This window comes from Podarcis cretensis (genome assembly GCF_951804945.1).
Source record: "Podarcis cretensis genome assembly, chromosome: 1".
NCBI lineage: Eukaryota > Metazoa > Chordata > Lepidosauria > Squamata > Lacertidae > Podarcis > Podarcis cretensis.
The window spans coordinates 136,039,688-136,056,426 of NC_137170.1; the positions used below are offsets into that span (position 1 = coordinate 136,039,688).

The 16,739-nt window shown below is 45.1% G+C and overlaps 1 protein-coding gene and 1 long non-coding RNA gene across 3 annotated transcripts in view; one reads left to right on the forward strand and one right to left on the reverse strand.

The window, feature by feature from the left end:
- The window catches only part of COL6A2 (collagen type VI alpha 2 chain), a 44,146-nt gene extending 35,736 nt beyond the window's left edge, over window positions 1–8,410 (forward strand). The window contains exon 28 of one of the 2 annotated variants that reach the window (XM_079977058.1): window positions 212–859. In XM_079977058.1, coding sequence (XP_079833184.1) covers window positions 212–507 — 296 coding nt within the window. In that variant the 3' untranslated portion in view covers window positions 508–859. Of the gene's footprint in view, window positions 1–211; window positions 860–6,501 lie in introns of those variants that run through there. The other variant, XM_079977057.1, reaches the window with a different exon arrangement.
- Window positions 8,411–8,616: 206 nt separating this feature from the next.
- On the reverse strand, window positions 8,617–13,906 carry LOC307220178. The gene is made up of 4 exons (XR_013840752.1): window positions 13,784–13,906; window positions 10,077–10,116; window positions 9,209–9,519; window positions 8,617–8,900 (listed from the first exon to the last, which is right to left on the reverse strand). It is a non-coding gene; the product is annotated as an uncharacterized lncRNA (long non-coding RNA).
- Between the last annotated feature and the right edge of the window lie 2,833 nt (window positions 13,907–16,739).

Consider the following 16,739-nt stretch of genomic DNA (forward strand, 5'->3'; position numbering starts at 1 on the left):
TAGGAGAACCATTTTGGTCAGGTCTGGAAAGCCAGTAACCCCCAGATTATGCCAAGCTAGATCCGTAAGGCTCCACCCTAACTCCACCCAGGCGAGCACCCTTTTCAGAACCCAACACCAGTGTGGTATACAGAATCAAAGTGAATAGAAAACCAGAGGTCCATGCCATACCAGAAAGCCCTGAAAATATTCTTTTGACACTCACTTGCAGATGGGAGGAACCCTGGGATCGAAAACCCAGTTATTTTCCGCCCTATGGAAAAGGGAGACAAGATACCTTTCCCCAGCACCAAACCTATGATCGCCCAGTTCCTGAACTCCACGAGGGAGATCCAGGACCCCAGCATGTACACCCAGCTCGTGGCCACCTTGGCCTATACCGCCGAAAAAGCCAAGTTTTCCACTGGACATGAGCGGCAGGAGTGGATGGACCTGTTCATTGACACCTTTAAAATGGTGCACAGCGAGATTGTTGGGGATCCAGATACTGTAATAGGCCTTTGCTGAGACTGTGCTCTGCCTCTGTCAAAAGAATAGGACATTCTGCCTATGAAACATGAAGCTAGTCAGAAATGTCACTTTACCTGTAGAAATCTTGCTGGAGCTCTCATTAGTGCTAGGCGATTGCAACAAGAGAAGCTTCTAGAAATAGGAACTTCTGAAAAAGTCAGTCTCAGCTGCTCTTAAGGCTTATACGCAGCTTTACTGCCAGACCAGCTCATTTGGCCCTTGCCAGAGGAGAAATGGAGCTATCATGTAGAGAACAAAGCAAACAAGGCAGGATGGCCCCAAAACAGACTTTCCTGAGTTTCTCACTTGAAAAATCACACTGTGCTGATAAACTCACGTATTCTTGAAACATTCCAATGTGGACTTTTTGGGTGGGGAGTCTAAGAACAGTCCTCTTGCCAACCACATGATGGCAGCCTCTGAGCATGCTAAAAGCCGCAAAATATGAACTACACACTTGCATCCGTACCTTCCCTATTCCCCACTTCCCTTAATTATGAAGTGATTTTTGGAGCGTAGGAATCCTCAGTTTACCAACACACTTACAGATGACTGCTTCTTCACACCATTACAAACATGGATCATTTCTCAGTGGTTGGAAGTTGTCTGTTTCTGTCCTCAAAACATAGCATTGCCAACCTATCAGTATGGCAGAAACTTATGAGCTGGAATTTTGATCCTGTGTTGTAAAGCTATATGTGTTCCTCTCCCTATTGTTTGTCTATAAATTGTTGTCTGTCTTTTTACTGAAAGGACTTTTCTAGGTAACGGAAGGAAACATTGATCCCATATATTTTCCCTCTTGAATTCTCAGGGTGCAGCCAGATATTCGGAACTGTGGCCGAAGTGTTTTGAACACACATTCACGGCATTCCAGAGCATTTGTTCTCACAGCTTGGAATGTGTATTCAAACCGCAGCCCTTGTCTCTGTCTTCACTGTAAAGCCTTGGATGCTCCCACCTAGAAATACCGTATTTTTTGCTCTATAAGACGCACCAGACCACAAGACGCACCCAGTGGCATAGCGTGGGTTGTCAGCACCCGGGGCAAGGCAAGTAATTTGCACCCCCTAACCCGTGGATTTGCGCCCCCTAACCCGTGGATTTGCACCCCCTAACCCTAACCCCCAGGTGTTGCGCCCGGTGCGGCCGGCCCCCTCTGCACTCCCCACGCTACGCCACTGGACGCACCTAGTTTTTGGAGGAGGAAAACAAGAAAAAAAAATATTTTGAATCTCAGAAGCCAGAACAACAAGAGGGATTGCTGCACAGAGAAAGCAGCCATCCCTCTTTCTGTTCTGGCTTCTGGGATAGCTGCGCAGCCTGCATTTGCTCCATAAGATGCACACACATTTCCCCTTACTTTTTAGGAGGGAAAAGGTGAGTCTTATAGAGTAAAAAATACAGTAATTTAGTCTGCCACATCAGTTGCCCAGCTCAGTATCCACTGGTCAAAACTGGTGTGGAGCAAACAGCAGAGGTCCTTCCCAGGAATCTCCCTGGGATTGTCCTTGCTAGAACTTGGTCTCTGTGGGATTTGTTTCATTCCTGGTCTATTCGTTTGTTTTTGTATATATGTGTTTCTCTATTTTGCACATCTTTTGCCCTCCTTAGTGAGCTACTGTCATCAAAATTACTGATGGAAATTAAGAAGGATATTCTATTACTGTAAAAAGCAATACAAAATGAAAATTTAGGTTTGTGGGTATCAAGATTCTATATCTTGAGACTCCGAGATGACTGTCCTGCCACCTTTTGCGTGGGCGAATGTCTATGATACATGAGGGCCCATAATTGAGCCCAAAATGCCATAGATAGTCAATAAGAGAATTAGATAAGGCGTCCAACACAGAAGTAATGCATTTAAGCTATTGTTGTATTTCCAACACTGTAGCAAAAACAGCCTCTGCATGAAGAAATAATGCATTTATAATACACATTTGGGAAAACTACAAATATATTGGCCTGTTTTTAAAAGACTCTGAACAATTATTCAATTCAGTATTTGTGTTTTATCATTATTAGTTGTGATCAAGTTGGGGGGGGGAATCCCATATAGCTTCAAATGGTATTTTTGCTAGCAAACATTATTTTCTTCACCAAGCATTAGAAAGCAGGGAGAACTAGACTGTCTGAAGGGGTTCAGTGAGGGAGGAATTGCTTGCTTGCTAGACACTTTTAAGCAATCTAATTTAACCCGACTCCCACCACTGCAAACTTCAGTAATGACTGGCTAAATCCCAAGTAACTATTGATAGTATACACCTAGCCAAGCAGAACTGAATTCTGAATGCAGTTCAACCTTTGTGCAAGTCCCCCTTCCACTATTCCAACTTCATGAGGCAGAGGTTTATCATAAAGACAGAATTCACACACATTTTACATACCCCCTTAATTTTAATTTTGCAAGGTTGACCCATATGAACTGTGTACGTCTTGTGACTGTAGTCTGACATGTGATCACAGGCCAATCCAGATTTTGTCCTAATACATGAAATTTGCTCATCTGATATTGCCTTCACCTTTGCACACATGTGGAACCACACCTAAGACCCACATGGTCGCCGACTGCATTTTCTTTTAAAAAATGGTTGTAACTGCTTCTGTGGCTCCATGCTGTGGCTCTATGGCTTGCAGGATGCAATCGGCTAGGCTTTGAGCAGATCTGTTGTTGATCATATAAATTATATGAAAAGCTGTGGGCTTGTCAAGGACAGGGCAGACCGTGAACACCACACCTTGTGTTCCATAAAGTAACATGAGAGAAAACAGTAATCCAGTTAAAGTGACAGAAAATGTAATCCGGGGTGGGGGGGGGGGCAGAGCCAATCATTAAAAGAAGCAGAAGCATCACCAGGCAAGGTTCTCGTGAGTGAGACGAGGTGCTCCAGGTTGAAAAGTTAGCTCTGAAGGCAGAGGGGGTTTTTTTATATAATGCCTAGTGTTGCTAGGTTTACTGTAATCTACCCTATGATCCTTGGACGAAGGGTGTTATAGAAATTTACCAAATAAATGAAAGGATCTGGGCTGGTCCTCAGGGGCAGCTGACTGAGTGTTCTTTCAGGTAACAGGGCTGGTCCTGCAGCCCAGATGGCCTCCCTTGAGGAGCATGGTCAACAGGTGAGGGTTGTGGCTGCAGTTGTGGCCGTGGCGGGACAGTCATGAAGGTTCTGGGAGCAAAGTGGCAATTGGAAGGAAGGAAGGAAGGAAGGAAGGAAGGAAGGAAGGAAGGAAGGAAGGCAGCCCTTTCCAGGGTCCTCCTGGCGTTCTGCGCTTAAAAGGTAAAGGTACCCCTGCCCGTACGGGCCAGTCTTGACAGACTCTGGGGTTGTGCGCCCATCTCACTCAAGAGGCCAGGGGCCAGCGCTGTCCGGAGACACTTCCGGGTCACGTGGCCAGCGTGACATCGCTGCTCTGGCGAGCCAGAGCCGCACACGGAAACGCCGTTTACCTTCCCGCTGGTAAGCGGTCCCTATTTATCTACTTGCACCCGGAGGTGCTTTCGAACTGCTAGGTTGGCAGGCGCTGGGACCGAGCAGCGAGAGCGCACCCCGCCGCAGGGATTCGAACCGCCGACCTTTCGATCGGCAAGCCCTAGGCGCTGAGGCTTTAACCCACAGCGCCACCTGCGTTCTGCGCTTAGGCATATACAAAGTTGTTGTTCCAATATCCCTCACTGGCAAGGAAGTTTTCAGAAGTACTAAGAATGTGAACCTTTATCGGACATAAATAATACAGGTAAGTAAGCTCTCAGTTCATAGCAGGCACCAGGCAAGACTGGAGCTTTTGACTCTTAATTTGGAGAGTTTTTACGCATTTGCAGCCTCTTTTCGTGGGGCAAGAACTGCTAGGTCCGTTTTGTTTTTTTTAACAGTGCAAGCTATACAACTAAAAATGAGCTAGCAATAACATCTACAAGTATCCTTAAAAGTAGAGTATTCATAACTCAAAAGTAGGGGGGTGTATAATCGGGTTAGTTTACAAACTGCCAGGGCTCTTCCATTTGGTCCAGCTTTTCTTCTTTTCACTCCACGCTTTCTAGGCATGGGCTTGAGAGGCTCTTGTTTTATCCCTGGGAAAACCCTCTGTTTACCGCTGAATTGTGGATTGCTCTGACAAATGCCAGTCCACAGAAACCCCCATCGATGTTTGTTCTGATTCGGCAGGAAACAGCAGGTTTTCCCACGGATAAAAGAAGAGCCTCTCAGGCCAGGGCTAGAAAGAATGGGGCAGCTGGAAGTGTGGGAAAGCCCAAAGTGCTGTTGCCCCAGGTTGGCTTGGTTAAATTTAGAATAAGTCACTGAGGTGGGGGGGGGGGGATATGTGTAGAAAACCACAGATTTCTGTGCCCAGGTCTTGCCTTGCTGTGGGGCAGGTTCTTCCCCAGGCACAGAAGTTGTGAAGCAGATGGCCAACACTGAGACCATTCCTCCTTTTCACACCAAAAAGAGTTTATCATTATTCTTTTCCAGTTGCTGCATGAAATACCCCTCAATTGTGGGAGTCGGGGGTGGGGTGTTATCATTTTTTAGATGTAAGAGAAGATCCTCCTCAGAATGCTGAAGAACTGTAGTCCACAAATATCTGACATGAAGTTATAGAAATGTTTGCTGTTTGTAGATGCAGCCTCTTTGAAACGTATGTTTTCTTCCTTCAGCTAACTAAGATGTCTGAAGTACTAAGCAATACCACACCTGGGGCAGAAGTGGACAGGGGTTCAGCTTTGTATGCAGCCCTCTTTTCCTTCATTGTATAATTTGGAAGCAACAAATATTATAACAGATTTCTTTACTGTTGGCTCTTCAGTCATTATTGTCTGGAGTTCTTGTGAGCTGCTTTAAGCATTTCGTGTTTGACTTTGAGTTGCCTCCTGAATGCATGGCAGGTTTTCTTTCAAGTTTGGAGCATTGTATAAATTGCTCTTCTTTGCCCAAAATATCATGTCCCGTGTTTAACAATCTCAGATGGCGACCTTACTTTCTACAAACATTCAGGTAGAAAATATTTGTACCAGATTCAAGGGGAGGAAATGAATCAGTTATGTGAATGTGAAACATTGAAAGGTTTTGTATTGTTCACTCATTCTTTGGTGGGGAAAGAACTCACTTGTTAATAGAGAGATGTGGGTTCAGAAAAAGAGGTTTATTTGATTTAGATTATTTACTGATTCACAGGACTAGCTGCTTGTCAGATCTGCCACTGTCAATATTCCTTTGAAGTATGCTGGGTATTTTTAAATTTTGCATCCCGTTTCTATCCCACCTTTTCTCCAAGTAGCTCAAGGCAGCATACATGGTTCTCCCTCTCATACCCTTTTATCCTCAAACAACCCTTTGAGGTGAGACGCGGGTGGCGCTATTGGTTAAACCACAGAGCCTAGGACTTGCCGATCAGAAGGTCGGCGGTTCGAATCCCCGCGACGGGGTGAGCTCCCGTTGCTTGGTCCCAGCTCCTGCCAACCTAGCAGTTCGAAAGCACGTCAAAGTGCAAGTAGATAAATAGGTACCACTCCGGCGGGAAGGTAAACGGCATTTCCGTGCGCTGCTCTGGTTCGCCAGAAGTGGCTTAGTCATGCTGGCCACATGACCCAGAAGCTGCACGCCGGCTCCCTCGGCCAATAAAGCGAGATGAGCGCCACAACCCCAGAGTCGGCCATGACTGGACCTAATGGTCAGGGGTCCCTTTACCCTTTACCTTTTAGGTTGAGTCATTTGCTTAACAACCCCCAATGGGCTTTATGGCTGAATATGGGTTTCAACCCCAGGCCCTCATCTGTTTCTTGGGCTATAGCAGCGGAAACATTCCCTCAACCTGATAGGTCAATAGGTTTTCAGACCTTACAGTCTAGAAAAACAGCAGCACCCCCTACATTGCAGGGCTTGGGTGACCCTTGGGGTCCCTTCCAAGTCTTCAGTTCTTTGAGTCTATGAAAGCCATGCCCTCATCAGTAGCCCCAGAGGGATGACGGTCTGTTTTCTTTTCCCCCTACAGAGCTTGCTGTTGCCCAGTGCACACAGCGCCCTGTGGACATTGTCTTCCTCCTGGATGGCTCTGAAAGAATTGGCGAACTGAACTTCCAGAGGGCCTACCGTTTTGTTGAAGATGTGGCCCAACGTCTAACCCTGGCCAGAAATAACAATGACAGTATCAATGCGCGCATTGCCCTTGTGCAGTACGGAAGTGAGAACGAACATAGGGTGGCTTTTGAATTGACAAACAATCTCACTATCATCTCGGATGCCTTAGATCAGATCAAATACTTGGACTCTTCTTCCAACATTGGGTCTGGCATCATCCATGCCGTCAACAACATTGTCATCAACCCAAGAGACAGGCAGAGAGCAGCCAGGCGCAACGCTGAGCTGTCATTTGTCTTCATCACAGATGGCATTACAGGCAGCAAAAACCTGGTTGAGGCTGTTGACTCCATGAAGAAGCAGAATGTGATGTCCACCGTGGTGGCCTTAGGGAGCGATGTGGACATGGATGTTCTGCTGAAGATTGGTCTGGGGGACCAGGCAGCCATTTTCCGGGAGAAGGACTATGCCAGCCTCTCCCAGCCTGGCTTCTTTGATAGATTCATTAGGTGGATCTGTTAGCTGCAGGGAAGTGCAGTCTCTCATCACACACCAAAGTTATTAATGTCCTAAAATTGTTATATGGTTTTTAGCAAATGGTGGATTTATTTTTATAGCCAAAACCTGTAGGCTCATTTTAAATTTCATGATGAAACTCAACTCAATTTTATGGTGCTAATTAAAACCAAGGTGGAGGAAGGATCCAAAACTACACAGTGTAATCTGTCATGTCTTACAACTTTGTTTAAACAGATTTTTTTTGTGCTGTAATCATGTAGGTGCTAAACAGAAGAACAGCAAAGTGTTCACATTCAGCACAAAGAATAATCATCTCCAACAAGGGTCTCCAGTAAACTGTCCTTCCATCCCCACACCACACATCAGCACCTCACGTCCCAATCATCTGTTTCTAGAAACTGGTTCCTTTACTGGGAGGTGGGAATAATTTGAATCTTGTCCTGATCCTGGTGCTAAAACCTCCTTATTCTCTTTCCAAGGAAACCCTGCCAGTGTTTCCTATGCAGCTGTGTCACATCCCACCCTTTTTCACAGGTGAAAGCAGCTGCAGGAAATTATCAGCACTGAATCCTGGGCTTTGGGCCACTCCATCAGTGAATGCCTGGACTTTCCTCCTTGCTTTTCATGCGATTGCTTAATGGTTGCAACAAAAGAATTTTCTGGCACTTAAATGTACTTTGCAAGCTTAACTATGTCTGCTTTGTAACACCAAGAGCCAGGGAAAGGGTGAAGAGCCATGGAGGGTCCTCATCCTGTGCTGACACCGTCCTGTTCCAGTCCAGGTGACAGCCATTGAGACCTTTTATGGGGATCACTTTGGATTGTCTCTGGCATGACAATCCACTTTGGATTGTCTCTGGCTCCCCCTACTGCAGCATGAGTTTTCACACCATGCCCTACTTAAGGAGAAGCCAAAAGCCACCTGCCTTGCCTTGCCTTGCCTTGCCTCAGGTTTCCCTTTCCCTTTCCCCAATCACAATGAGTAGCACTGCTGGCATGAGATGGCATTAGACTTTGTCTTTCTGAGTGCCTTTCTTACGTACCCAACCTTCCTGTGGAAAGTCTGTCTCTCCTCCTTCTAACTGCTGTTACCACCCTTTCTCCCGCGTTAATCACAAAGCACCTCCTCCTTGGAGACACAGTGTGAATCATCAAGTCAGACATCATGCAAAACATGTTGATGGATGTGCAATGAAATTGCAACTTCAGTGTATTCTTGGGATTGCTGTTTCTGCAATAACATCCTTACTTGAGCCAAAATTGCACTCTTGGTAAATAAACTCATTTTCACACTAGCTTAAAAATATTGTCGTTTATCATTGCATTAGAACACACTTTCATGTTAGCCAGCATAGAATACCCTTTATGAGCCAGTCCCAAGATTCAGCAAACTGCTAGAAGAGTCCGTGGACAAACATGCATTCAATGTAAACATTCATGTGAAGCATGTTCCATATGTGACTAGGAGTCTTACTCCTGCAAAATGCAAGGATTTCAGTCTTTGTCAAGGTGGGTATCTAAATTATGCCTTTATTTCAGGGGTAAGATGGAAATGGATAGGAATGGATATATAGGAATGGATATGGAAAATGGAAGGGAAACTTGATATCACATGGCTTTTTAAACATTTCTTTTGGGATTGCTACAAACTGAACAAAGTATTACATGATTACTGAACCATGTGAAAGACAATGGAGGAATGTCAGAACAGGTCTCGATCGATTGCAAGTATGCAGCTGGGAGCGGACACCTTTCTCAGTCTGAATCGGAGCTGCTGCTGGAACTGCCATGGTGCTGAAAGAGAAACAGATGCCATCACTGCTGCTATTTCAGCTCATATTTATTGATTTCTGTTGTGTTTTCTTCCCCTCCTGCATTTTCAGCCCACTCTAAGTTCACCTCTTTAGTTTTATTTCTGCCTGCTTGTTATGATGAAGATTTTGAGTAATTAGTGGGGCATTACATGGAAAATGCCAGTTAAACTCTGGCATCCGCTTTCTCCTTAGACTTAACTTCACATTTCCTACGCCTTTACTGACTCCCTGGTCGTCCTTGCACTGGAGCCTTGTAGGCCCATGGCTACTGAAGTCACTCCTCCTTACCTTTTTGCTGTGGTGCCCATGGTGCCCATGGCCGTGCTTGTGGTGCTTTGGCTTTTTGTGATGCCCATGGTGGCTTCCGGGAGGATGGCAACCAGGCGGTGGGGGAGGGCAGCCTCCAGGGACCATTCCAGGTGGAGGATGGTGTCCGTGGTGGGGTGGCCCATGATGAGGGGGCGCACAGGGCCCAGGGAATCCAGACTGGGGAGGCAGCTGGCCAGGGTAGCCTGGGGGCGGGCAGGGCTGCATGCCTGGTCCAGAGTATGGAGGAGCAGGAGGGTAAGGCTGCTGCGGCGGCATCCCACCAGGCATTCCTGCCAGAGAGTAAAACAAAAATCATAGGATTGGGGGCCATGTATAGTTACTGCCTTCGTCAACTAACAGGTTTGATCAAGCTGATGCACTGGAGCCAGAAATTGGGAAGGTCTTCTCTCAGGAAACCATGACCTCTGCCTCCCTGGGGGGGTTTTCTGATCATTTTTCATGCCCCGTGTGCCATTTCTCCTCACACCAGACCTGCAAGGTAAGTCAGTATCAAACCCTGCAGATGTCTTAGTTGCAGCTGGTTCCCAGCTGGGTAACTGCAAAGGTCAGTGCTTATTTGTGAACAAAAAGTAAACTTTCTTCAGGGTCCATTTTGTTACATATCTATAGTGCTATAAATAATATACCAGATTTATTTTCACATAAAAGAGCTCCCCCATTCGTGTGTGTGTGTGTGTGTGTGTGTAGGCCACAATCTCATGTGTGGGCTGTTTGTCTGCACTGGTCTAGGTCATTTAAATATGCTACAATGTGGTGAATCAACTTGCCACTGAAGCCTGAGCCCAATAACTGCCTCCACCAGATATGTTGACAAAGCAAAGTTTACCTGAATTGGGGTTCCACATGTCAGAAGAGAAAGTCTCAACCTGCAATGAAGTCATACTGATTAGTTATTTGAAAAGTCCTGTCCTGTCCCCACCTGGCCGTCTCTTCTCCTCCCTCTCTCTCTCTCTCTCCTAAGGCTTCCAACCCTGTTCTGGTAGCACTATGCCTTCAGTAGCTCCAAAAGGAGAATGTATTCAGTGAATCCAAGCTGTTTGCCCTTGCAGTGGCCATTTATCATTTATTCAAATGGTACTTGCATTACTTTTATTAAAGGCTTTTGTTCCAACTCTACAATCCTATGATTTTATGACTTACATATCACTAACTTTGCATTGTTTCAGGCTGCACATTTATAATGAGTGAAGTTCAACAGGCTTCAGATCATGAAGGGTTCTCTATTTTCCACAGTTGCTCAGGCCATCAATATGGGAAGTCCATTCAGACATGAGCCCAGTCAGTTCAATGGCATTTGTTCCCAGAGGATTTTTATAGGATGTTGCAGGCTCATTTTCATTGGATGAGATGGAAGCTTACCCAGTTTTTATACTGTTTATTTTATTTAATAAGAGCACTTAGCATTTGTATATTGCTTTCAAATTTTCAAAGTGGTTCACAGGCATTAACTGGTCATCCTTATGGTGCTTTGGTAAGGTAAGTTAGAACATGCATTCCCTTGTTGTGGATGTGGGGATGAAGCCGAGAGTGGATTACCTGAAGCCCCTCTGCCAGTTCATAGCAGAAGTAGCATTTGAACAAGAGGCTTCTGGACTTGCAGCTCTTTTGAAAAAGGTGTTGTATATGCTACACAAGCAGTGAAGAGTGGGCACCTCAACACCCCCAACAACAGGCAGCACAGCTAACTCTGCATCAGATTCCCAGAGATCAAATGTAAGAAATCCCCAAGGCTGCCCCCCAGATCCAGCTAACTCCAGCTAGAAAATTGTCTCCAAAACTGCCAATATAGCTCAGAACTGTTTCTCTGTGCCCTTCTACTAACTGTTAGCTTTAGGTTTCTCTTAGGAAAGGGAGTGGGGTGGCTGGACTGCATGACTTCTAACTTTCCTTCCAACTCTGTGGTCTGAGCAAGGCCAGGGCTGCTAAAGTGGTCAAACTAGATGGCCAGGGCTGGCCCCGTATATTATCTGGTGAGGTAAATAGGCTGGTGATATGTTGCCATGGGAGCTAAAATGGCCCAAGAGGGCAAAGGTGACGGCCAGAGATGACTCATCCTTATTTCTCTCCCATCCCCACTAGGGCTGCAAGACGTCCAGATTTCAAAGGTGGAACTGATGGAGGGAGGAAGCAACGCTTTGGGGGTTTCCCTTTAAAAAAGTGCAACAATTTTGGGATCTTCCTAAAGAAAAGCTCAACAACTTTTGGGGTGTCCTAGTTTTTACTTTTTGAAATATGGCAACCCTACACCCCCACACACACACACACACTTTTTGGCAGGGGAGACAACCTAGGGCTATGAGTAAGAAGCCAACAAGAAAGACCAGAGTTTTGAGACAGGTGGGATGCCTGAAGTTTTAGGTTCAGAAAAGCTCATGGTGTCTGAGGGGTACTGTTTCCCTCAAGAACCGTTGTGGAAGATTTCGGCAATTTGTTAAGATGCTTCCTTCACCTTTGCTCCACTTCAGATCAAATATTACGAACACCAGTCAGACTCCAGTGATCTCATTCCAAAGAGAACAAAACCTAAGCGAGCAGGGAAGCCCAGGAAGGAACCTCTCCCAGCTGAGAGAACATGCACTTCTGCTGTGTTCCGAGGGATGGAGAGTCATTCTTTTGTTAAATCTTGGGCTACCCTATCATTTCTGTCAAAAGATCAGCTTAAGGAAGCACTGTCATCAAGCATCCGTAACAACAAGTAGACACAAAGGGAAATGGCAAACTGAATTCTATACCACATCTGTCACAGGGGGCCCCCAAAATGGCCCACGCACAAGTTTCATTAAGGTGGCCGATGGTGTGTTTGTGCTTGCTTACAGCACATCCATCACATGAAGTATATTGATTTTTAATTATATTTTATTGTGTCTTTTATTCCTTCTTTTATATTTAATTGTATTAGGATAAAGTAAAGGTAAAGGTACCCCTGCCCATATGGGCCAGTCTTGACAGACTCTGGGGTTGTGCGCTCATCTCACTCTGTATTAGGATAATAATACAATAAAATACAATATATAAGAAACAAAAGAAGCAATAGAAATACAATTAAAAATTGTTCAGCACCTAGCTCCTTATGATTGCTACAACAGGCAGGAAAATCACCAGGCTGTCTACTAAAGTCCCTAAGCAATTTTCAAGTGGATCTTGCAACCACAGTGATCTGTGGGATGAACTTCAACGTGCAATAATCAGATCCCTATACCTCCTTATCACAGTTAATTTAGTTGGCAACATTCACATATTCAAAGGGAAGGAACTGTAGTTACTGACAATTTACTGCAGGAGAGCCCTTGTTCCCCAACCCACCTCTCACAAAACTGCCATTACCCAGCAATCCCTGCTTTTGCATCTGTGGCGAACCACCATCTTTATTAATTTGACAATAAAATGTGACAGGGCATCTGTTTTTGTTTTTTAAAGTGGACTTTGTTGTGAAGGTTTAGCAAGCAACAAAATTGGTGATACAGTGGTGCCCCGCAAGACGAATGCCTCGCAAGACGAAAAACTCGCTAGACGAAAGAGTTTTCCATCTTTTGAGGTGCTTCGCAAGACGAATTTCCCTATGGGCTTCCTTCGCAAGACGAAACGTCTTGCGAGTTCTTGCGAGTTTTTTCCCTTTTTTTTTTCCTTTTTCTAAGCCGCTAAGCTGCTAATAGCCGCTAAGCCGCTAAACCGCTAATAGCGCTAATCCGCTAAGCCGCTAATAGCCGTGCTTCGCAAGACGAAGAAACCGCAAGACGAAGAGACTCACTGTAAAAAGGGAAAGGAAGTTACTGCATTTTCTCAGCAAGTGTTTCAGGGCTTCCTTTACGCAACGTAACTCCCTCGACTTTCTGAGTCACAACCTACACAGATCACAACTATGAGGAGTGACGCAGAAAATGGACGAGAGCGGCTGGGAAGGCAGTGAGAAAGAAACAGAAAATGTCACATGAAACAGCCCTAAGAATCAGCTCTAGACAAGATCTGAGATTGGCAATGCTTTTTATGGGGCAAAACTCTGAAAAACCTCGTAACTTTGAATCATCCATTGACAAGTCCTGTCCAAGAGCAACAGCACCATATGAAAACTACCCAGTGAGTGGGGCCCAATTTTTCACCTTTTGTTAAAATAGGTATTGTTGCTTTGACAAGCAAAGTAGTTGCTGTATCTTCCCCAGTCAGGAGAGCCAAATATAAAAGTTGGTGCTAGCTTAACTAGGTCTTTAGAGGTATGCTGGATTTTGAATTATATGTGTACACCAACAAACGTAAGCTGAATAAAAAATAAAGGTTTATATATCTTTATATATCTGGTTCTCCTAAATAGAAGGCATGCAACTGAAAATTTATTTGATTTATTTTTCACCTATTACAAAGCATTTCTAGGTGACTGGCATACGAACTCAAAGCACAAAGTTTTAACAATAAAACAAGAATACCTCCCCCCAGACTACAACACAAAAGTAGCTACAAGTGCAATAATATTCCCTCAAATGCCTGGGAGTCTTCCACCGCCTTCTCCCCCAGCTCAATACTGAAACTGCAATACAGTACCAAAGTGACGCCTGCAGTCCTGGCGGAGTCTTTCCTAGGGGTTCATACAATAAGCGTCCTTCACTTATATAACCACACCTTCAGCAATTAAAGACTTTCCTACCAATCAGAGAGCACGGAAAACCAGTGTCACCATCGGAGAACAAGCTTAGTAAAAGGTCATTTTATTCACTTTTCAACTTCCCCTTCCATTATTTCCAGTTTGCACACATTCTTTTAAATGCAAACTCCACCCCCCAGCACTAAGGTCACCTGCTTGTGTTGGAGACTAGGTACACAATGACAATGCAAACCTGCCTGAGGTGTGGTATGGAAAGGGAATACCTTGATTCGGTGAGCTATATTTATTCTGGCCCAATGATAAGAGGGAAATGCATTTTGCATGCATGAGCAGCAGGAATTGGAGGTGCGTGTGAATGTGCCAGAGGAGCAGCCGAGGCCGGCAGAACTGAGTGAGATTTTTAAAAAACAAAACAAAAAAACTCCAGTAATTTTGTCCCCTGTGATAAGAATTTTAAGGTCTTAGATATATATTAAATGTTCATAAATGTACCAAGCAAACACATACATAAATATATAAACCACATGTCTGAAACAGCACAGGAAAACAGCCCGGAAACCACTTTTGACCCCCAAACTGACCAAATGATTTCTCTGCAAGGTGAAGGAAAATGGAAAAGCCTCCCCATTGTCTTTTCCTTCACAAATCCTGTCTTAATGGTATGTCTGTGTTAGAATAGGGCGAGCCTGTGACCTGGCTCATGAACTAGGTATTTATCATTACAAAAGACTGGCCAGGCTCCCCAGGGTATCCAATCAAGTGAGCATTAACAGGTAACCTTTCATACGAGATAAACAATGCACTCAGTTTTCTGCTGTAGACCGCCTTTTCTGTGATGTATGTATGATGTATCTGGGGGGTGGTCTTAGGTTACACCCCTTCTGGGATGTATGTATGATGTATGGAGGGGTGGTCTTGATCTCCAGGGCAGGGAATTTAAAATGTCTATAGAAGGGCAGGCACACCTTGGTTCTGGGTTCCTCCTCTTTTCCTGCATGTGAGGGGAGCACCCAGTTGCAACAGATCAATAAAGATCAGGCTTACTAGCTGCTTTGCTTCTCAATATTCTCTGGTGGGCCTCTGTTATTTTCTCCTACCAATAGGGAACCTACATAAGGACTCTATATGGGCTCTTGGATACCCCATAAGGGGAAAAGGGAGATTATTTGTTTACAACACCCCAAGATGGCCTTGCGGAGTGGGGGCCAATCCTTATGTGTGAAGCCCTTAAAGAGGTCCCAGCAGCCAGGGTCCCATGAGTTTCGGGAGCAAGAACCACTGGGAGGGTTATCTGCCTTTGTTTGGCCCATGAAGTGCTCCAGAGATGTTGGGAGTCGGATTGCCACCCATCCCTGGAAAAACGGGAGAATTCATTGCATTCATTGACACTGCCATTAGGTACATTGAAAAATGGTTTGGTTTTTCCAACAGCAACTGGATTTACTTCCTGCGGCCCCCTCCCTCCAAGATGGCAAGATCACCTTCAGAGACATTGAAAAGGTCCGTGAAAAGCCCAGCTTCTCAAGCAGATGGATGGGAAGATGTTAATTTTGCACTATTACGTTAATGTTTTGAGAAGGCTTGCAGGTATAGCTGTGAAATTCCTTGCAAATAGGTTTACAAAGCCCATCTATGCTACGCCTAGACATGTAATGTGCAATGTGATCAGGGCCAGATTTAGGTTTGATGAGGCCCTCAGCTACTGAAGGTAATGGGGCCCTTTATACGTCCAGCTGTCCTTTGTCAACAACAATTGTCACTGTTTTTTGTGTTGAATATATATGCCGGCTCCCTCGCCAGTAAAGTGAGATGAGTGCCGCAACCCCAGAGTCGTCCGTGACTGGACCTAACGGTCAGGGGTCCCTTTACCTTTTTTATATGCTATATGGTAATTTATGGACCTAATAGGTATCTAAAGCCATTTGCACACACAACAAATAGGAGCCTACACATCACAAAACACTGTTGCTGTATGCAGGTTTTATTTTGTTTTTTATCTTATATTTTGGAAATGTACATCCTTTAAAAAAAAATTGGGGGGGGGAAGAGTGGGGCCCTAAGCTATAGCTTGTTTAGCTTATATGTATTTTTCCCCAGCCTTGTGGCAAAATCCCAACCCCATTCCCCATTCTATTTGAAGGCAAACAACTGCTTAATGCAGCAAGGAGTGACAGAAAGTAGTCGTGGAAGGTGAAGGAGAGAGAGAGAGAGAGAGAGAGAGAGAGAGAGAGAGAGCGCACTGTCTCAAAACAGAGGGGCTTGCTGACTGGCCCTTTCCACAGAAACAAAGATGTTGTTATGTTTCATGCTGGTTTGTGTCAAACCAGTTAGCATTACAAAGCCCAGCTATGCCTGTAATATGCAATAGCTTTCTCACAGTTTGTAAATCATAGTACTTTTATTGTTTTTTTAATTGATTACAGCACTGTAAGCCATGAGTGGATTGCTTTGAAGTCATTTCTGCACAAGGTAAAGCCATTTTTACCACCACCTTCCCAATTCCTTTGCTAACTTGCCTGTTTCTTTCCTACAGGGAAACTGCTTCTTGCTGTTTCTTTGTAGATCTAGGGACAGGTGTCTTGTTCTTCAGCAGGTAATGCTAGGAATTTGTGGAGATGTAAGTAGGCTGTCGTGGGACACGGGTGGCACTGTGGGTTAAACCACAGAGCATAGGACTTGCTGATCAGAAGGTCGGCAGTTCAAATCCCCGCAACGGAGTGAGCTCCCGTTGCTCGGTCCCAGCTCCTGCCAACCTAGCAGTTTGAAAGCATGTCAAAGTGCAAGTAGATAAATAGGTACCGCTCCGGCGGGAAGGTAAACAGCGTTTCCGTGCGCTGCTGTGGTTCACCAGAAGCGGCTTAGTCATGCTGACCACATGACCCGGAAGCTGTATGC